This window comes from Mustelus asterias, chromosome 19, assembly GCF_964213995.1.
Source record: "Mustelus asterias chromosome 19, sMusAst1.hap1.1, whole genome shotgun sequence".
NCBI lineage: Eukaryota > Metazoa > Chordata > Chondrichthyes > Carcharhiniformes > Triakidae > Mustelus > Mustelus asterias.
In genome coordinates, this window is record NC_135819.1 from 1,256,778 (window position 1) to 1,279,277 (window position 22,500).

General features: G+C 48.3%; 1 protein-coding gene across 3 annotated transcripts in view; it reads left to right on the forward strand.

The window, feature by feature from the left end:
- LOC144507670 (adhesion G protein-coupled receptor E3-like) overlaps nt 1-22,500 on the forward strand; it is a 67,940-nt gene that overhangs the window by 11,568 nt on the left and 33,872 nt on the right. For 2 of the 3 annotated variants that reach the window (XM_078234829.1, XM_078234830.1), the window contains exon 2: nt 14,986-15,075. In XM_078234829.1, the coding sequence (XP_078090955.1) occupies nt 14,986-15,075 (90 nt within the window). Of the gene's footprint in view, nt 1-9,181; nt 9,467-14,985; nt 15,076-22,500 lie in introns of those variants that run through there. The other variant, XM_078234831.1, reaches the window with a different exon arrangement.

The following is a 22,500-nucleotide window of genomic DNA, read 5'->3' on the forward strand; positions in this document are numbered from 1 at the left end:
TTGTCATTTTAGTTGAATATTTCTACTTACCAGATATAAAACTATTGAAAATAGGGAGAAAGGCTGTTTGGGTGATTGTCAAGCATCATCCGTCATGGTGGCACAGTGGGTTAGCACTGTTGCCTCACAGCGCCAGGGACCCCGGTTCAATTCCCGGCGTGGGTCACTGTTTGTGTGGAGTCTGCACGTTCTCCCCGTGTCTGTGTGGGTTTCCTCCAGTTTCCTCCCACAGTCCTAAGATGTGCAGGTTGGGTGGATTGGCCATGCTATATTGCCCCTTAGTGTCAGGGGGATTAGCAGGGTAAAGGCATAGGGCCTGGGTGGGATTGTTGTCGGTGCAGACCCGATGGGCTGAATGGCCTCCTTCTGCACTGTAGCGATTCTATGAATTGGGTAATGAGTCTTTTTGCTTTCCAACTAGCGTAGGAAGGCCATACATCACAAGGGTGGTTGTGTTGGCTGACTAATGGCCAGAGCGTGGGAGGCAAGACATGTGACATGTATTCCAGGAATACATTTCCATCTCAGGGGCAACCCGAGTCTGCCCTCTGAGATGAATTCAGATCTTTTTTTTTAAGCATAGCTTAAAAACCAAACTGTTTTTCCCTTCGGGAATAAAGAGCAAAGAACAGTACAGCACAGGAACAGACCCTTCGGCCCTCCAAGCCTGCGCCGATCATGATGCCTGTCGAAATTAAATAGTGGGAGGGGATGATGGGAAGGTTCCTGAGCTGATTGTCAGCCGGTTAAACCGAGCTCTGAACGTTCCTCCCATGGTCAACAAGTCCTGATCCTGGACTTGAACCCAGAGCTTCTGATCTGCTCCCACTGCCCCACAAGACCTCCCACACCAATGCGAAGTGCGGGGAATTCCTGGCTGCTATTTCCCACTCAACCAGCATCGTTAACACAGATCATGCGGCCATGATTGTATTACTGTTTGTGGGATCCTGCTGTGCACAAATTGGCCATCGCGCATCACAGCAAAAAACTGGAAAGGGGGCAAAAAAGACTTACCTCTCACAGGAGGGCTATTGGCAAGGCCACTCACGGGACATTCACTGCACTGCCTTACCTTCATCAGTCAGAGCATTGAGTGCAGGAGTTGGGACGTTATGTTACAACTGTACAAGACATTGGTGAGGCCACATTTGGAGCACTGCGTACAATTCTGGTCACCCTGCGATAGGAAGGATGTTATTAAACTGGAGAGGGTGCAAAATAGATTTACAAGGATGTTACCGAGACTGGAAGGTTTGAATTATGAGAGGCTGGATAGGCTGGGACTTTTTTCCCTGGAGTGTAGGAGGATGAAGGGTGACCTTATAGAGGTTTATAAAATCATGAGGGGCAGAGATAAGGTGAATAGCCAAGGTCTTTTCCCCAGGGTAGGGGAGTCCAAAACTAGAGAGCATAGGTTAAAGGTGAGAGGGGAAAGATTTAAAAGGGATCTGAGGGGCAACTTTTTCACACTTTGGTATATGGAATCAGCCCACAGAGGAGGTGGTAGAGGCGGGTATCATTACAACATTTAAAAGACATTTGGACAGGTACATGGATGGGGAAGGTTTAGAGGGATATTGGGCCAAACGCAGGCAAATGGGACTAGTTCAGTTTAGGAAACCAGGTCGGCATGGACAGGTTGGGCCGAAGGGCCTGTTTCCATGACTCAACGGGCGGGATTTTCAGGCTTCTCTCGCTCTGAAACCGGAAAATCCCAGCCGATGTCAATGGATCTTTCCAGCCCCTCGCCCGCTCCGATTCCAGTGGTGGGCGGGACGGTAAAATTTCAGCCCAAAAACCCGAAAATCGACTCAATAAATTAATTAAAATGTAATTACTGATTCCCAGGACACTGCCGCTTTCGGGAAGGCATTTCGCTGGGGGGGGGGGAAAGGGGGGGGTTGGAGGCCCCCCTCCCCCCCCCTCCCCCTTCCCCCCCACTCCCTCCTCAGAGTGAGCGGACAATCGCTATCAGTGGAGTTCAGAGCCTATCCCCAGGGTCCCCCTGTTTCCACCCAGTCCATCCCTGCCTTGACGTTGTGTTGGGCCCTATCTGACCCAATGTGCTGTGCTGATAGAAGGCTAGGGTTCCGGCCTTGAGCCCAGAGATATTCTTGTTGCTTGATCATCCTTGCCTATCAGAAACTAACAAACTTGCCTTTCTCAACCCACAGCCACCTTCGCTGTCGATAAGGATGGGCTGTTAGTCATGACTGCCTATCTCTGAACCAGAATTAGCATTTCTAGGAAATGGTCAGAGTAATGGCCTTCAGTGCATCTTCAGGGCTGAATTCAGCGCACAGTTGCTACGTGGGGAATTGTACACGACTCAGCAGGCAGCACCCTTACCTCTGACCACAATGTTCTTTGTTCAAAACTCACATCCAGGGCATTGTTTTGTTTACTTGCTCAATAGAAAGATATTTTGATCATAGCTGATCATCAAATTCATTATCCTGATCCTGTCTTATCCACCCTCCCCCTATCCCTCCCCCTATATCCCATACCGCCGCCCCCCCCCCGCCCCCCCCCCCCCTCACCACCCCCTCCCCCCACCCCCATATCCTAATAGGCAGCACGGTGGCCTCCCAGCGCCAGGGCCCCGGGTTCGATTCCCGGCTTGGGTCACTGTCTGTGTGGAGTCTGCACATTCTCCCCGTGTCTGCGTGGGTTTCCTCCGGGTGCTCCAGTTTCCACCCACAGTCTGAAAGACGTGCTGGCTAGTGTGCATTGGCCGTGCTAAATTCTCCCTCAGTGTACCCGAACAGGTGCCGGAGCGTGGCGACTGGGGGATTTTCACAGTAACTTCATTGCAGTGTTAATGTAAGCCTACTTGCGACACTAATAAATAAACTTTAAAATATCCCTTGATCACTTTAGCCCCAAGAGTTTTGGCCTCAACTACATTCTGTGGGAGTGAATTCCACACATTCACCACCCTCTGGGTGAAGAAATTTCTCCTCACCTCAGTCCTAAAAGGTTTACCCCTTATCCTCAAACTATGACCCCTAGTTCTGGACTCCCCCCACCATCGGGAACATTCTTTCTGAATCTACCCTGTCTAACCCTGTCCAAATTTTATTAGTTTTTATGAGATCCCCTCTCATTCCAGTGAATATAATCCTAACTGACTCAGTCTCTCCTCATGTGACAGACCTGCCATCCCAGGAATCAGCCTGGTAAACCTTCACTGTACTCCCTCTATAGCAAGGACATCCTTCCTCAGATAAGGACACCAAAACCTCACACAATACTCCAGATGAGGCCTCACCAGTGCCCTGTACAATTACAGTAAAACTTTGATAATTGATTTGATTTATTATTGTCACATGTATTAACATACAGTGAAAAGTATTGTTTCTTGCGCGTTATACAGACAAAGCATACCGTTCATAGAGAAGGAAACGAGAGAGTGCAGAATGTAGTGTTACAGTCATAGCTAGGGTGTAGAGAAAGATCAACTTAATGCAAGGTAGGTCCATTCAAAAGCCTGACAGCAGCAGGGAAGAAGCTGTTCTTGAGTCGGTTGGTATGTGACCTCAGACTTTTGTATCTTTTTCCCGATGGAAGAAGGTGGAAGAGAGAATGTCCGGGGTGCGTGGGGTCCTTAATTATGCTGGCTGCTTTGCTGAGGCAGCGGGAAGTGTCGACAGAGTCAATGGATGGGAGGCTGTTTTGCGTGATGGATTGGGCTACATTCACGACCCTTGCGGTCTTGGGCAGAGCAGGAGCCATACCAAGCTGTGATACAACCAGAAAGAATGCTTTCTATGGTGCATCTGTAAAAGCTGGTGAGAGTCGTAGCGGACATGCCAAATTTCCTTAGTCTTCTGAGAAAGTAGAGGCGTTGGTGGAGCTTTCATCCCCGTTCCTATACTCAAATCCCCTCGCTATGAAGGCCAACATAACATTTGCCTTCTTTACAGTGGGTTCCGATGGGTTTTTTCCGTTGTTCGCACCCCCCGGAAACGCGCGACAGGTGGGGTTGGGGGGACTGTTTACTGTCGACGGGACTGGGCGATCCCATTGGCGGGACTGGAAGGGGAATTTCAGCTTCTTTCTCGGCAGAGTTTGAATGCAGCATTCTGCCTATCCCATGAGGTTCCCCGCCCAGTAACTTAGCTTGGAATTATTCCACCAATATTTGCTGCTTCTTCTAGTTCAGTGGAGCGGGGGGAGGAGGGGTGTGACAAATAAAGAGGAAGCACTTATTCGAAGCACTTCTCTATTTTATACTGAAAATACATTCAACCACAAAAATAGCATGCAGCACGTCAGATCTCCTGGGATTGCTCCTGGGATGTTGGCTATTCATCACGCCCTGTCTACAAATAGAAATATTATCAGGAAAAGTGTCCAGCCTTTAAGTCCAACCTATAAGACCCTTCTTTAGAAGAGTCAGCAGACCCTCGCACCATCTCCCAACTAACAGCCCGTGAGGTAAGCTGGTGTTGGTGGTTAGATTGGGAAAGGCATGAGAGTTCTAACTCGGGGATAGGGGCAGCACAGTGGTTAGCACTGCTGCCTCACAGCGCCCAGCTACCCGGTTCGATTCCCGGCTTTGGGTCACTGTCTGTGTGGAGTCTGCACGTTCTCCCCGTGTCTGCGTGGGTTTCCTCCGGGTGCTCCGGTTTCCCCACACAGTCCGGACGACATGCTGGTTAAGTGGATTAGCCATGCTAAATTGCCCCTTAGTGTCCAAAGACATGCTGGTTAGGCACATTAGCCGCGCTAAATTCTCCCTCAGTGTTACCCGACCAGGCCCCGGAGTGTGGCGACCAGGGGGTTTTCACAGTAACTTCATTGCAGTGTTAATGTAAGCCGACTTGTGACGATAATAAATAAACTTTTAAAAGTAACCTGCTCCTGGGTCTGGGCAAACTCACCATGAACAAGTCCAGGCAGCGGGCGACCGAGGGAGTCGTCCGGCCCGATTGTCCGCCCCTCTACCGCGGCTACATTCACGGATGGGTGTCCCTGGAGAGGGAGCATGCGGAATCCATGGGCATCATCGAGGCCTTCCGTGCCTGTTGGGCACCGCAGGGGCTGGGCTGAATTATGACCCTTTTGCTTTGATGTTTTAAGTTTCCTTCATACTTTGTTTTTATTTTGCTTGGGGCGGTTCTCCTTTTTAATGGGCTGCCCCTTTTAATTTGCCCCTCACTTTATTTGATTTAATTTATTAGTTTTGCCAAAAAAATGAAGTCTCACTCTTTCAGCTTTTCATTGCTCTTGAAGGTTTTCGAAGTAAATTAAGCAACATGCTTTCGTTTTGTTTTTTCTGACGCTTTTATCCCTTTCCCTTGATTCAATTTCCTGTTCCTTATTTTACTTTCTGCACCTGACTCAACATTGAATTCATTATTCTCAGAGACGTGGTTTGATTTGATTTATTATTATCCCGTGTATTAGCATACAGTGAAAAGTATTGTTTCTTGCGCACTGTACAGACAAAGCATACCATTCATAGAGTACACAGGGGAGAAGGAAAGGAGAGAGTGCAGAATGTAGCGGAACAGTCATAGCTAGGATGTAGAGAAAGACCAACTTACTAACTGGTAGGTCCATTCAAATGTCTGTGGGGATAGGGCAGCAGGGAAGAAGCTGTTCTTGAGTCGGTTGGTACGTGACCTCAGACTTCTGTATCTTTTTCCCGACGGAAGAAGGTGGAAGAGAGAATGTCCAGGGTGCGTGGGGTCCTTAATTATGCTGGCTGCTTTTCCCAAGGTAGCGGGAAGTGTAGACAGAGTCAATGGATGGGAGGCTGGTTTGCGTGTTGGACTGTGGTTAGCACTGCTGTCTCTCAGCGCCAGGGACCCGGGGTTCGATTCCAGCCTCGGGTCACTGTCTGTGTGGAGTTTGCACATTCTCCCCGTGTCTGCGTGGATTTCCTCCGGGTGCTCCAGTTTCCTCCAAAGATGTGCGGGTCAGGTGGATTGGCCATGCTAAATTCACCCTTAGTGTCAGGGGGACTAGCTAGGGTAAATGCATGGGGTTGTGGGGATAGGGTCTGGGTGGGATTGTGGTCAGTGCAGACTTGATGGGCCGAATAGACCCTAGCTATGACTGTTAGACTACATTCTGCACTGTAGAGATGCTATGATTCTATGACAGCGCCACGCGCTTGCTGTTTTGGACTCTGCGCTGCTCATTGATATCTCTACAATCTGATTAGACCATAAGACCATAAGACATAGGAGCGGAAGTAAGGCCATTCGGCCCATCAAGTCCACTCCACCATTTAATCATGGTTGATTTCAACTCCATTTACCCGCTCTCTCCCCATAGCCCTTAATTCCTCGAGAAATCAAGAATTTATCAATTTCTGTCTTGAAGACGCTCAACGTCTTGGCCTCCACAGCCCTCTGTGGCAATGAATTCCACAGACCCACCACTCTCTGGCTGAAGAAATTTCTCCTCATCACTCCCTTTTATTCTAAGGCTGTGCCCCCGCGTCCTAGTCTCCCCTCTTAATGGAAACAACTTCCCTACGTCCATCCTATCTAAGCCGTTCATTATCTTGTAAGTTTCTATCAGATCTCCCCTCAACCTCCTAAACTCCAATGAATATAATCCCACGATCCTCAGACGTTCATCGTATGTCAGGCCTACCATTCCTGGGATCATCCGTGTGAATCTCCGCTGGACCCGCTCCAGTGCCAGTATGTCCTTCCTGAGGTGTGGGGCCCAAAATTGCTCACAGTACTCCAAATGGGGCCTAACCAGTGCTTTATAAAGCCTCAGAAGTACATCCCTGCTTTTGTATTCCAAGCCTCTTGAGATAAATGACAACATTACATTTGATTGATTGAGATACACCCGCTTACCTTGTGCACTAAGCTCCCAGATGCCCCGTGGAGGGCTCTGGGCTGATTTGCAGACAGCAAGTTGTCCTCGGGAGGTCAACGCGTGTGCGCAATCCCAACAAGTGCCTGGCACTGTGTGTTTGCTCATTTCACAGCGCAGACACCAGCCTACATAACCTTGAGCGTAGGTCATATCCCCGTCGAAATAAAGGAAACACGGGGTTACACACATCAAAAGCTTTACCGCGCACACATTAGAATTTAATTACACCATGAAGTTATACAGAAATGGGGAACAGTCTCATGATTAGACCTTATCATCTGCAAACTTGTGTTAGCAGCAGAAGTGGTGTGTGAGTATTGTTTTATTGTTTGGCTTATCAGTGCCTCCCAAAGTTATTTTAGGTTTAAATTCTTGTAAGTCTGGTGCAGATAGGAACCATCGTGTTCATACTGCATGTAGCAGGTGCATTAGTCAGAGAGTGAAGCAAATCCAGCTCACTCTATGACGGACAGAGTACAACCCATTGCTGAGCGACTGTATTCGAGAATACTGTAACCCCATTGTTGTAGCACTGGTTATGTTCATGGCAGTCACAATACATTGCTCCGTGACTAACTCAACAACATTGCAAAGCCATTGTACGCATTTCACTCCTCCCAGGATAGTCACCATCCATTGCCGGCTGACTAACCCAACAAGAAAAGGCTTGCTTTTAAGTTAAAAGCTGGCAATAGTCTGGCGCCTCACATGACCCAAGAACGCGCTGAACTGTAAGTATTTTCGAAAGTGTAGTCACTGTTATAATGTTGGGAAAACGCAGCTGGCAGTCTGCGCACAGCACGATCCCATAAACAGCAAGGCCATAAGAACCCAGATCATCTGTTTTTGTGCCAGTTTTTTTTAAGTTTAAATTTATTTATTAGTGTCACAAGTAAGGCTTACATTAACACTGCAATGAAGTTACTGTGGTAATCCCCCAGCCGCCACACTCCAGCGCCTGTTTGCATACATTGAGGGAGAATTTAGCACAGCCGATGCACCTAACTAGCACGTCTTTGGACACTAAGGGACAATTTAGCCTGGGGTGGGTGGGTGAACAGCCGGAGAATTCTGGCCAGCTTGTATACATACCCAAGCCACTCCCTCTCCGAATGCCGAACGCCCCTTCCCCCCAGAGGAGAGTGGGAAGTGGTGATTGTCCCTTTAAGGGCAAGGGTCACCTGATGACCAATCGGGATGCAGAGTGGGGACTCACCCCAGGGGGAGGAGTTCTCCTTGGGCAGAGGTATATTAGAGCTCGCTGCTGCTGACCTTGAAGATCATCAAATCCCTATAGAGCAGAAGGAGGCCATTCGGCCCATCGAGTCTGCACCGACCACAATCCCACCCGGGTCCTATTCCCATAATCCCACATATTTACCCTGCTAATCCCCTGACACTGAGGGGCAATTTTGCATGGCCAATCAACCTAACCCGCACATCTTTGGAGCGTGGTAGGAAACCGGGGCGGCCAGAGGAAACCCACGCAGACACGGGGAGAATGTGTCAACTCCACACAGGCAGTGAGTGAAGGCCGGATTTGAACCCTGGCACTGTGAAGCAGCACTGTACCACCTCACCCATCAAAGATGACTTGGAAACAAATCCCTTTGTGTTCACTAAGGAAGTCTCTGAAAGTGCAGCACTGCAGCGGGGGTAACCCTGGGTCATCACCTCCATTTTGTTCATCCTTATTTTTTATTGTTTTAGTGTAATAATTAGAATTGTGAAAGGTAATAGGGAACTGGCCCAAAGTGCAAAGAGTGGCAATATACTGAACATCGTAAAAGTATACATTGTCCAGGCAACTTGAGCCAATGACAACAGTAGACTGTATCTTAGTATCTTATGCATTGCATTTACCTTTGCACTTTCACCCTATCTCTTGCATGGTCATTAATTTTATAATTATAGTCAACTTCAGAACAAGGCTTCATGCTGAGTTCAAAATGCAAATTGAGTGTAAATTATTTACCACAGCTGAATTATTTAGATAAACCTTTTCATCGCCGCGTTGTAATTATAGCAAACTCGATGGGCCAAATGGCCTCTCAGGGTCTCCTCCTTCTTAGACGTTTCATTGGCTCTCCAGTTGTTCACATCTAAACACTGCCGCTCTCATCATCAAAGCAATCTGACACTTCCTAAACTCTTGCCAGTTTTGATCAGTACTTTCTCCCCATGCTGAGGGAGGTTACAATAAGATCACCCGTTTGACACAGCTGCCTCCTGATTAGCAGGGTGGATAACCATTGATGGTGCGCCAACTGACAGGCTCTGAGTCACCACACATCTGCTCCCTGAATTCACGGCTGGTCTTGGTACGTTTGTAGAAAAGCGGTGCAGCCAAAACAAAGCAAAGACTTAGAAATGCTCGCGTCCACAGTCAACTCTAAAACATGATTTAAAAAATCATGGCAGCATTAAAGTGAGACTTTCTGAATGTGGGTGACCCTGTGGCGCAGTGGGTTAATGTCCCTGATTCAGAGCCGTGGGCTCGAATCCCACTCCAGGACTTAATGGTCAAATGCGGCCAAACAAGTTTGAAGCAACAACCGGCAAAATCCTTCCAACACACGCCAGCGGCAGGCGGTAAAAGTGGGAGACCTTCCTGGTAAGCCATGTGATGGAAAGAACATTGGAGCCTTGACTGTCGCTCTCCGTGACTACAGGTTAGAACATGCCTGTTGCCCCAGCAACTCCGACTCGCTGAGCATTCTCTAACAATGGATGGCACTGCGCCACAGTGGTTAGCAACCGCTGCCTCACAGCACCAGGGACCCGGGTTCGATTCCCGGGTTGGGTCACTGTCTGTGCGGAGTTTGCACATTCTCCCCGTGTCTGCGTGGGTTTCCTCCGGGTGCTCCAGTTTCCTCCCACAGTCCGAAAGACAAAGAAAATTACAGCACAGGAACAGGCTGTTCGGCCCTCTAAGCCTGCACCGATCATGCTGCCCGACTGAACTAAAAGCCCCTACCCTTCCGAGGACCATATCCCTCGATTCCCATCCTATTCATGTCCCGTAGAAGTCACTATTGTACCTGCAAACATGCTGGTTAGGGTGCATCGGCCGTGCTAAATTCTTCCTCAGGTGCTGGAATGTGGCGATTAGGGGATTTTCCCAGCAACTTCATTGCAGCGTTAATGCAAGCCTACTTGTGACACTAGTAAATAAACTTAATAAGATGCACCCTGTTAATAACTACCCCAACTAATTCTTGGCCTGCAGTGTATTTTTGCTATCCTTTCCTGCATTCACTTATCTCTTTCCTTTTTGAATGCTTCCCCCTTATCAGTGAGTTACAGTCCTCAATACTCGCCAAGCTTTCACCGACGATAGTCTCCACCACACAGAGAGCAGCAGTTCAAGAAGTCAACCCAATTCCTACTTCGTCCCCTGTCTACATCAATGGGGACGAAGTAGAGATGGTCAAAAGTTTTTAGGTGTCCAGATCACCAACAACCTGTCCTGCTCCCCCCATGCCGACACTATAGTTAAGAAAGCCCCACCAACGCCTCTCTCAGAAGACTAAGGAAATTTGGCATGTCGGCTACGACTCTCACCAACTTTTACAGATGCACCATAGAAAGCATCCTTTCTGGTTGTATCACAGCTTGGTCTGGGCTCCTGCTCTGCCCAAGACCGCAAGGAACTACAAAGGATTGTGAATGCAGCCCAATCCATCACGCAAACCAGCCTCCCATCCATTGACTCCGTCTACACTTCCCGCTGCCTCGGAAAAGCAGCCAGCATAATTAAGGACCCCACGCACACCGGACACATTCGCTTCCACCTTCTTCCGTCGGGAAAAAGATACAAAAGTCTGAGGTCACATACCAACCGACTCAAGAACAGCTTCTTCTCTGCTGCTGTCAGACTTTTGAATGGACCGACCTCGCATTAAGTTGATCTTTCTCTACACCTGAGCTATGATTGTAACGCTACATTCTGCACTCTCTCCTTCCCTTCTCTATGAACGGTATGCTTTGTCTGTATAACGTGCAGGAAACAATACTTTCACTGTGTACTAATACATGTGACAATAATAAATCAAATTGTATCAATATCACCTTCTCAAGAACAGTGACGCCTGGGGCCTGGCAATGCCCATGTGGTGAAAATTCTTTCTGTTGTTTGAACTCACTTTCATTCAGGAGTTCCACATTCTGATAACCTCATCCAGGCAAGAAAACATTCAATTCTCCCCTTTCACCGACTTAAGTTTAAAGTTTATTAACCAGAGCATCCAGAGGAAACCCACGTAGACACAGGGAGAAGATGCAGACTCCGCACAGACAGTGACCCAAGCCGGGAATCGAACACGGGGTCTCTGGCGCTGTGAGGGAGCAGCTCTAATGTCTGCGCCATTCTGATCCCTTGCTGGCAGGTCTGTGCATGTCTATAGGTGCGTACATGCAAATTTTAAAAACATTTATTCATGGGACATGGGCGTCGCTGGCTGGGCCAGCAGTTATTGCCCATCCCTTATTGCCCCTTGAGAAGGTGGTGGTGAGCCGCCTTCTTGAACCGCTGCAGCCCCTGAGGTGTAAGTACACCCACAGCGCAGTTAGGGAGGGAGTTCCAGGATCTTGACCCAGCAACAGTGAAGGAACAGTGATATCATTCAAGGATGGTGAGTGGCTCGGAGGGGAACTTGCAGGTGGTGGTGTTCCCATGTATCTGCTGCCCTTGTCCTTCTAGATGGAAGTGGTCATGGGTTTGGAAGGTGCTGTCTAAGGAACCTTGGTAAGATGTTACAGTGCATCTTGTAGATGGTCCCCTTATCTATGGAAAGATACATTGGCATTGGAGGCAATCCAGAGAAGGTTCATGCTGGGTATGGATGGATTTTCTTATGAGGAGAGATTGCATAAGTTGGGCCTGTACGCATTGGGCGGCACGGTGGCACAGCGGTTAGCACTGCTGCCTCACAGCGCCAGGGACTCGGGTTCGATTCCCGGACCCGGGTGACTGGTCAGGTTGGGGTTTGCACGTTCTCCCCATGTCTGCGTGGGTTTCCTCCGGGTGCTCCAGTTTTCTCCCACACTCCAGAGACGTGCAGGTTAGGTGGATTGGCCATGCTACTGCCCCTTAGTATCCAAAGATATGCAGGTTAGGTGGATTGACCATGCTAAATTGCCCCTTAGTGTCAGGGAGATTAGCAGGGTAAATAGGTGGGGTTACAGGGATAGGGCCTGGGTGGGATTGTTGCTGGTGGAGACTCAATGGGCTGAATGGTCTCCTTCTGCACTGTAGGGATTCTATGGCTGGAGTTTGAAGAATGAGGGGTGACCTTATTGAGACATATCATATTCTCAGGGGGCTTGACAGGGTAGATGCTGAGAGGTTGTTTCCCCTTGTGGGAGAGTCTGGGACAAGAGGGTACAATCTCAGAGTGAGGGGGTCACCCATTGAAGACAGAGATGAGGAGAAATTTCTTCTCTCGAGGGGGGAGTGAATCTGTGGAATTCTTTCCCACAGAGGGCTGTAGAGGCTGGGTCGTTAACTATGTTCAAGGCTGAGATGGACAGATTTTTAATCAGTAAGGGAATCGAGGGTTAGAGGGATAAGGTGGGAAAGTGGAATTGAGGATTTTCACATCAGATCAGTCATGATCTCATTGAATGTTGGAGTAGACTCGATGGGCCAAATGGCCCACCTCTGCGCCTACGTCTTATAGTCTTATCGCAGTAAGGATGATTAGTAATGACACAGAAATTGGTGGAGTTGCAGATAGTGAAGAGGATTGTCAGAGGATACAGCAAGATAGTGACTGGCTGGAGACTTGGGTGGAGAAATGGCAGATGGAGTTTAATCTGGACAAGTGTGAGATAATGCTTTCTGGAAGGTCCAATGCATGTAGGAATTATACAGTAAATGGTAGAACCCTCAGGAATATTGACAGGCAACGAGGTCTGGGAGTACATGTCCACCAATCACTGCAATGCAGGTGGATAAGGTAGTCAAAAAGACATTTGTACAGCATGCTTGCTTTCATCGGTCGGGGCATTGAGTGTAAAAATTGGCGGCTCATGCTGCAGCTGTACAGAACCTTAGTTAGGCCTCATTTAGAATATTGTGTACAATTTCTGGTCACCACACGACCAGAAGGATGTGGATGCTTTGGAGAGGGTACAGAAGAGGTTTACCAGGACGTTGCCTGGTCTGGAGGGTATTAGCTATGAGGAGAGGTTGGATAAACTCAGTTTATTCTCACTGGAATGACGGAAGTTGAGGGGTGAGCTGATAGAGGTTTATAGGATTATGAGTGGCATGGACAGAGTGGATGGTCATGTGTGTTTTCCCAGGGTAAAAAAGTCAAGTACTCAGGGACATAGGGTTAAGGTGCGTGGGGAAAAGTTTAGAGGAGATGAGCGAGGCACGTTTTTACACAGAGGGTGGTGAGTGTCTGGAACGCGCTGCCCGGGGAGGGGGTGGGAGCAGGTACGATAGCGGCATTTAAGGGGCAACTAGACAAATACGTGAATAGGATGGGAATGGAAGGATAGGGACTCTGTAAGTGCAGACGGTTTTAGTTCAGGCAGGCATCATGATTGGCGTAGACTTGTGGGGCTGAAGGGCCTCTTCCTGTGCTGGACTTTTCTTTGTTCTTGGTTCTTTGATTGTTTTTGTTTTTTTAAACCTCTACATATTGTGTACAACTGTTTAGTATTGCGAGAAAGCCAATCTTGGAGTTGTACTGTCATACTGTGATTTTGAAATGTAGGTTTGGATGGGGGAGCGGTGAATACAGCCCCTGCGCCAACGCAACTGATACAACTTAGAAGCTGCAACTTCTCAGAAGCCCTCGCGCTTCAACCTACCACAAAACACACAACACCAGAGAGTGATCCGTGGTACTAATCAAGTAAGGGGGCCTCCTCTGCAGCACAGTCATGTTCCCCAGAGCCACAAACACCAAGAGCATAACCTAAGTGAAATAAACAGGAAGCCTAATATGAGCCAATGACCTCCCATCAACTAGTAGCACAAAGGTAGCAAGTACCTCCGAGTCACAAAACACACATCGGCCTTACGTTCCTTGTTCCTGGATCAGCTGTAGCAGTTCATGAGGAAGACCCACCACCTCTCCACAGGCAACAATCAACGTCCATCTGGCTAAAGATGGCGTCACCCACGAATGAAAGTTTTTGTCGAATAGTATTATCAAAGGGTTCAGATTTCCCGCTCTCCCTCCTTCGATCTCAGCTTCTCCCTTTCTCCCTCACGGACTTGCTTACAGTCCTTTTATATGTGCTTATGTTTTCCACCTCAGCCAACCGGCATTCTAACCACAACTTTGGACGGAATTTTCCAGCCCCGCTCACCTCAAGGCCGGAAATTCCTGGCCGAGGTCAACGGAACTGATACAGCTGCTGCAGTCCATGTGGTGTAGGCACACCCACAGTGCTGTTAGGATAGAGTAAGGAAGTTTCCCCTTGATTCCCTATTGGATTTATTAGTGGTCATCTTTATGGCCCCTAGTTTTAGACTTACGTTATATACTTAAGTGGTTGCAGATTGCTTTAAGAGCTGATCACATGATTTGATGGTGATGTCGTTAGGGTGTTACACAGTCTGCCGTTTTACTTTCAGTTTGCACTCTGTGCAGGAAAATGCTCCAAGAATAAATTTGTTGTTGTTACTTTGAATCTACACGTGCAAGCCACATCTTTTTTCTTTTTGTGTGGAACTCACAATCTCTAACATAGGACATTACAAATTCCCCACGAGCCTTCTCTACGTCTACCCTTTCAAATCCGTCTATAATTTTATTGACCTCTGTTAGATCACCTCTCGGGCTTCTCTTTACAAAGGGAAAGAATCCAAGACCATAGTCTTAGGCTACCAACGGTTTGGCAATCTCACTCTTTAAGGACACAAGGTAGGAATGGGAAAACGAACATTACAAAGTTACATGGTTCTGGCAGCTGCTGTGGCAAGGGGAGGAATGGGGCAAAGGCGCTTCCAATGTGGTAAATACTCAGCAGCACAATTGCAATGTGGGGCGAGCTGTGTGAATCATCTCCAGGCTCCCCCTCACTCCCCGCCCCCCGTGTAAAGTTAACTCTGGGATTCTGGGATTGTTCGAGTGTTGTATTATAACAGAGACTCTTATCTTTTGCTTCCAGTGTTGTTACTCTGTGGGCTCGTGGGTCAGTGCCAGGCTGCCTCCACTGCCTGCCCCTCCGGGCAAGAAGAAAGGAATGGACGCTGTGTAGGTAAGGTAACAATCATTAACGCACAACAGAGTATGGGTGGCATCTTCTAGCCCTGCCAAATGTGACATCTCGCCCCCGCCCCCTCATTCCCCCGCCCCTCCCCACAGGTAGAGAGATTGGCGAGCCACGTAAAATGCCGTAGACATTGCCGGGATTGGAAAATCCAACCCGCAACCACTGGTGAGCAATCCCCGCCTTTGGAAAACATGCCGATTGGGAACTGGATAATCTCACCCTATAGAGGCACGGTGGCACAGTGGTTAGCACTGCTGCTTCACAGCGCCAGGGACCAGGGTTCAACTCAGACCTCGGGTCACTGTCAATGTGGAGTCTGCCCGTTCTCCCTGTGTCTGCGTGGGTTTCCTCCGGGTGCTCCTGTTTCCTCCCACAGTCCAAAGATGTGCAGGTTAGGTGGATTGGCCATGCTAAATTGCCCCTTAGTGTCCAAAGATGTGCAGGTTAGGTGGATTGGCCATGCTAAATTGCCCCTTAATGTCTAAAGACGTGTTGGTTATGTGGATTGGCCAACCTAAATTGCCCCTTAGTGTCCAAAGATGTGTAGGTTAGGGTGGATTGGCCATGCTAAATTGTCCCTTAGTGTCCAAAGACGTGCAGGTTAGGGTGGATTGGCCATGCTAAATTGCCCCTTAATGTCTAAAGACGTGTTGGTTATGTGGATTGGCCAACCTAAATTGCCCCTTAGTGTCCAAAGATGTGTAGGTTAGGGTGGATTGGCCATGCTAAATTGCCCCTTAGTGTCCAAAGATGTGCAGGTTAGGTGGATTGGCCATGCTAAATTGCCCCTTAATGTCTAAAGACGTGTTGGTTATGTGGATTGGCCAACCTAAATTGCCCCTTAGTGTCCAAAGATGCGCACGTTAGGTGGATTGGCCATGCTAAATTGCCCTTTAGTGTCCAAAGATGTGCAGGTTAGGTGGATTGGCCATGCTAAATTGCCCTTTAGTGTCCAAAGATGTGCGGGTTAGGTGGATTGGCCATGCTAAATTGTCCCTTAATGTCTAAAGACGTGTTGGTTAGGTGGATTGGCCATGCTAAATTGCCCCTTAGTGTCCAAAGATGTGCAGGTTATGTGGATTGGCCAACCTAAATTGCCCTTTAATGTCCAAAGATGTGCAGGTTTGGGGGATTAGACGGATAAATAGTTGGGGTTATGGGGATAGAATCTGGGTATTTGAAAGTCGATGCAGATTTGTTGGGCCGAATGTCTTCTCCTGTATTGTAGACATTCTATGATTCGATGAGATTATGAACAAACTTCCTTGAATCATCAAGTCCTGGGTGAAACTCGATAGCAGAGTTTCTGGGTCAAGTCAGGGACACTAACACACTGTGCCACAAGACCTCCCAGTTGGTCATGTGGGCGCTCACAATAGTATCCAAGGTGCAGACAGTGCCAACCAGGGGTCACTGGGCAATGGATGCTATTTCCTGCCACCCGTAGCTCAGAGATGTGGGCACTGCGTCATAACATGCCTCCTGTTATCGGCATGTGATCTGAAACGCTAGCACAGACTCGATGTTTTATCCTTTGTTCTTACTGAACATGGCAGCTACTCAAAATGAATCACCGCGGATGTGTAATGCGCAGGTGTGATTTTGTGGCGAGGTCGTCATTTACCCCCCCTGCCATCTGTGCAAAGTAAACAGAACATGTGAGATTAAATCGGAATCGATGTGAGAGATGATACACTTCAAGCCTTGTTGAAGTATTAGATATAAGCTGGTGGTTCAACATTGAAGCTGGTTCAATCATGACCCAGTTAATTGCAACCCTATTTCTGAGACTGAAAGTTGTGAGTTCCCATCGCACTCCAGACACCTGAGTGGCACATTTATACTGACGCTCCAGTACCGTGCCGTGAGAATGTAGGAGAGACATTAAACTGAGATCCTATCTGCCTTTTCAGGTCTGATAGCCCCCTGTCGTTGCTGTAGACTTTCATCTGAACCCTTAGCAAGGTTTGTTTTTCCCGGAACAGGTCATTAGTCTGTCGCCAGGGGGTTTATAGCTTAAGGGGGCTCCACTCCACATCAAGCGTGGCTGATCAGGAGTCTCTGCCGCTCTCACCGCTATCCATCGGTGCGTTTGGAAGGATTTTGCAGGTTGACACTCAACCTGTTTGGCCGCGTTATGAACGCACCTTCCTTGGTCGTCAAGTTCTGAGGTGGGACTCGAACCCCCGGAGCTTCTGGCTCAGAGGCAGCGAAGCTAACCCACTGCGCCACAAGACCTCACAATGGCCCCCTGTGGCACTGAGAAGCAGAGAAGGTAGCCACCCCAGAACCCATCAAACCAGAGTGGTAGCAAGTCATGCTCGCTCCCAAGAGACAGCCTAAGATGAAGAAAATGTAGGTGTGAAGAAGTGTGTGTGTGTGTGTGTGTGTGTGTCTGTGTGTGTGTGTGTCTGTGTGTGTCTGTATGGTCTGTGCATGTTATTATGTGTGTGTATGTGTGCACATGTATGTGTGTATGAATGTGTGCTTGCATGCATATATGTGGGTGTGTACGTGTGTGCATGTGAGCATGTGTATGTGTAAATGAGAGTGTGTGTGCGTGTGTGTGCATGTGAGTGTGTCTGTGTGTGTGTGTATGTGTGTGTGTAAGTGTGAAAAAGTGTGTGTGTGTGTCTGTGTTTGTGTCTGTGAGTGTGTGTGTGTATTTGTCTGTGAGTGTGTGTGTGTGTGAGCGTGTGTGTGTGAGCGTGTGTGTGTGAGTGTGTGTAAGCGTGTGTGTGTGAGCGTGTGTGTGTGTATGTGTGTGTGTGAGTGTTTGTGTGTGAGCGTGTGTGTGTCTGTGTCTGTGTGTGAGTGTGTGTGTGAGTGTGTGTGTGAGCGTGTGTGTGTGAGTGTGTCTGTGTGTAAGTGTGTTTGTGTGTGTGTGTGTGTGTGAGTGTGTTTGTCTGTGAGTGTGAGTGTGTGTGTGTGTGTGTCTGTGTGTGTTTGTGTGAGTGTGTTTGTGTGTGTGTGAGCGTGTGTATGTGAGTGTTTGTCTGTGAGTGTGTGTGTGTGTGAGTGTGTGTCTGTGTGTAAGTGTGTTTGTGTGTGTGTGTGTGTGTGAGTGTGTTTGTCTGTGAGTGTGAGTGTGTGAGTGTGTGTGAGCGTGTGTGTGTGTTTGTGTGTGTGTGTGTGAGTGAGCGTGTGTGTGTGTGTGTGTTTGTCTGTGAGTGTGTCTGTGAGTGTGTGAGCGTGTGTGTGTGTGTGTGTCTGTGTGTGTGTGTGAGTGTGTTTGTGTGTGTGTGTGTGTTTGTCTGTGAGTGTGTGTGAGTGTGTTTGTCTGTGAGTGTGTGAGTGTGTGTGGGTGTGTGAGTGCGAGTGTGTGTGTGAGTGTGTTTGTCTGTGAGTGTGTGAGTGTGTGTGAGTGTGAGTGTGTGTGTGTGTGTGTGCGAGTGTGTGTGTGGGTGTGTGTGTGAGTGTGAGTGTGTGTGTGTGTGTGTGTGTGAGTGTGAGTGTGTGCAAGTGTGTGTGCGCGAGTGTGTGTGTGTGAGTGCGAGTGTGAGTGTGTGTGAGTGTGTGTGAGTGCGAGTGTGTGTGTGCGAGTGTGTGTGGGTGTGTGAATGCGAGTGTGTGTGTGTGTGTGAAGGGCTTTTTGTTGTTATCACTCAGCCCCCAGTTGCTGCCTATTCAGGGGTGATAATACGATGTGCTCACGAGTACAAAAGTGGAAATTCCTCGCCGGCTTGTAAGCGAGACGGAGACACTGTGCAGAGACACATGTGGCAATGTTGCGGAACGGAATGTGTAAATAGGAATAGTCAGTGGCCCAGATCGATCATTGTGGTTGGGTAATGATATTAAGCAGTGTGTGAGAATGAGTGGGTGGCTTTCCAATTCCGCTGTAGTTGTAATAAATGAGATGGACGGCATGGTGCATTTTCCAAAACCTTTGTGAAAACTCAACCTTTCACAACTTGGGTTGTGAATACCACAAATGGGAAATGGAATTTCAACGCATAATTCATCACATTTCAGCGAGATACTCGGCATTCTAACCTGTGGCCACAGTCTTTAGTGATGAGTCTTTCGGTCTGACTCTTTCATCTTGTCAATGCCCTCTCATCACGGCTGAGAGTCTTTGTAATTAGCATGATGTCCTCGTCATTATCACGCTGAAATCTTCATGAATTATGCTTTCCTGTGTCATTTACAGATTTTTTTTAGCTTGTTCATGGGCCAGCATTTATTGCCCATCCCCTAATTGCCCTCAAACTGAATGGCTTGCTTGGCTAGTTCAGGGGGCAGTTGCCATGGGTCAAGATCCACATGTAGGGCGGACCAGGTGAGATTTCGGGAAGGCAGATTTCCTTCCCTAAAGGACATTAGTGAAGCAGAATAATTTTTACCACTATTGGTTTCACGGTCATCATTAAACTTATTGTTAATTGTTAGGGGCGGCACGGCGGCACAGTGGTAGGACTACTGCCTCACAGCCACCAGGGACACAGATTCAATTCCGGCCTCCGGTCACTGTCTGTGTGGAGTTTGCACGTTCTCCCCGGGTTTCCTCCGGGTGATCCGGGTTTTCTTCCACAGTCCAAAGATATGAGGGTCAGGTTGATTGGCCATGCTAAATTGCCCCTCAGCGTCAAGGGGATTAGCAGGGTAAATATGTGGGGTTACGGGATTAGGGACTGGGTGGGATTGTGGTCGGTGCAGACTCAATGGGCTGAATGGCCTCCTTCTGCAGTGTCGGGATTCTATGAAATCAAATTTCACAATCTGCCGTGGTGGGATTTGAACCTGGGTCCCCGGAGAATAACCCTTTCTCTCTGGATTGCTCCTATCCTGTGCACAGTATGTAAGTTTCTCTGAGATCCCTTCTCACTCTTCGAATTCCAATGAGTAGAGACTTAAACGACTTAATCTCTCATCATATGACAGACCTGCCATCCCAGGAATCAGCCTTGTAAACCTTTATAGCAAGGACATCCTTCCTTAGATAAGGACACCATAAACTGCAGACAATACTCAAGGTGTGGCTTTATCACATCCTATACAATTCCAGTAAAGCATGCAGGTTCAAATCTCACCATGGCAGTTGGGAAATTTAAAGCCAGTTTAAATCAGTAATGGGCGGCGCGGTGGCACAGTATTAGCACTGCTGCCATCATAACTCCCGGGTTTAATTCTGGCCTTGGGTAACTGTGTGGAGTTTGCACATTTTCTCCATGTCTGCATGGGTTTCCTTTCCTCCCGCAGTCCAAAGATGTGCAGGTTAGGTGGATTGGCCATGCTAAATTGCCCCTTAGTGTCCCAAGATGTGTAGGTTTGGTGGATTAGCCATGCTAAATTGCCCCTTAATGTCCAAAGGTATACTGGTTAGATGGATTGCCCATGCTAAACGGTCCCTTAGTGTCCAAAGTGGTGCCGGTTAGGTGGATTGGCCATGCTAAATTGCCCATTAGTGTCCAAAGGTGTGCAGGTTAGGTGGATTGGCCATGCTAAATTGCCCCTTCGTGTCCAAAGATGTGCAGGTTAGGTGGATTAGCCATGCCAAATTGTCCCTTAGTGTCCAAAGATGTTCAGGTTAGGTGGATTGGCCATGTTAAATTGCCCCTTAGTGTCCAAAGATGTGCAGGTTATGCGGATTAGCCATGCCAAATTGCCCCTTAGTCTCCAAAGGTGTGAGGGTCAGATGGATTGGCCATGTTAAGTTGCCCTTTAGAGTCCCAAAATGTGTAGGTTAGGTGGATTGGCCATGCTAAATTGTCCATTAGTGCCCCAAGATGTACAGCTTAGGTGGATTAGCCATGCTAATTTGTCCCTTAGTGTCCAAAGATGTGCAGGTTAGGTGGATTGGCCATGCTAAATGTTTGGGTTATGGGGATAGGGCAGGGGAGAGAGCCTGAGTAAGATGCTCTGTCAGGGAGTCAGTGCGGACTTAATGATCCAAATGGTCTCTTCTGCATTGTAGTGATTCTATGATGGCGACCACAAAACCACTGGATTTTCCAGCAAACCCATCTGGTTTACTAATGCCCCTTTAGTGAAGGAAATCTGCTGTCCTTACCCTGGTCTGGCCTACATATGAATCCTGATCCAGAGCAATGCGTTTCACCCACAAATGTCGCTCTGAACAAGGGCAATTAGGGATGGGCAATAACTGTGGCCCTAACCAATGACGCCTCACGTCCCCCGAACAAATATATATAAAAAGATTGTTTCCAGGCCTACAGAAATGTGGTTTACTCTTCACTGCTTTATGACATGGTTTGGCAAACCACTGGGCTGTATTAAAATTTGCTTTGGTGGACCACAGCGGCTCGATCTGACTCACCATCACTTTCTCGAGGACAATTCGAAGTGCGCAATGAAATCCTGTGTGGGCCTTGCCCAGTGATGGGTAGCAACCTACCTCTGAGCCACGAGGCCTGGATTCGAGTCTCACTTCAGGACTTGATGGCCACAGTAGATGTGTTCATCGCGTGATCTTTCCACCGACCCAATGGCGGGTGTTGAGAGCCCGGAGAGATTCCTGGTTAGTCAGAATGCTCCTCAAGCTACATAATCTGTCTTGGGGGGAGAGGGAGGGGGGAGGGAATAAATGAACGGACATACATATAGAAAACGTTAGAAAAATTCAGGGTTGACATTTTGGGTGGAGTTTTCCCATTCCGAATCGTAGTGGGCGGGACACGGACCATGCAAAGATCTGTTGACCTCGGGTGGGATTTTCCGGTCTTGGGGCGAGCTTGGCTCGAAAATCTTGCCCTTTGAGTTCCTCAGAAGGTTTGACACGTTAACGCGGTTTAGATTGTTGCAATTGTATAGGGTGTTGGTGAGATTACATCTCGAACATCCTGTCCAGTTTTGTCTCCTTATATGAGGAAGGATGTGGTGGCGTTGGAGGCAGGTCAAAGGAGGTTCACCAGATTGATTCTGGGGATGGTGGGGTTGGCGCATGAGGAGAGCTTAAACAGTTTGGGTTTGTACTCACGGGAGTTCAGAAGGATGAGAGGGGATCTGATCGAGGGATATAAAATACTAAAAGGGAGTAAACATGGACCATGTGTTTCCCCTTGTGGGGCAACCTCGAACAAGAGGTCACGGGTATAGGTTGAGAGGCGGCAGATTTAAAACTGAGATGAGGAGGAACTACTTCTCGCAGAGGGTGGTGAATTTGTGGGACTCGCTGCCCCATAGCGCGGGGGAGTCTGAATCATTGAATGGTTCCAAGAAGGAGATAGATATATTTCTGATCAAAAAAGGGATAAGGGGATATGGGGAACAGGTGGGGAGGTGGATTGGAGACCAGGGAGAGATCAGCCATGGTCTGATTGGATGGCGGAGAAGGCTCGAAGGGCCGAATTCGCCAACTTCTGCTCCTAATTCTGCTGTAAATGCTGAGTTTTTCCCGGCACTTTCGGTTTTAATTTCAGATTTCCAACATCCGCAACATTTTGCTTT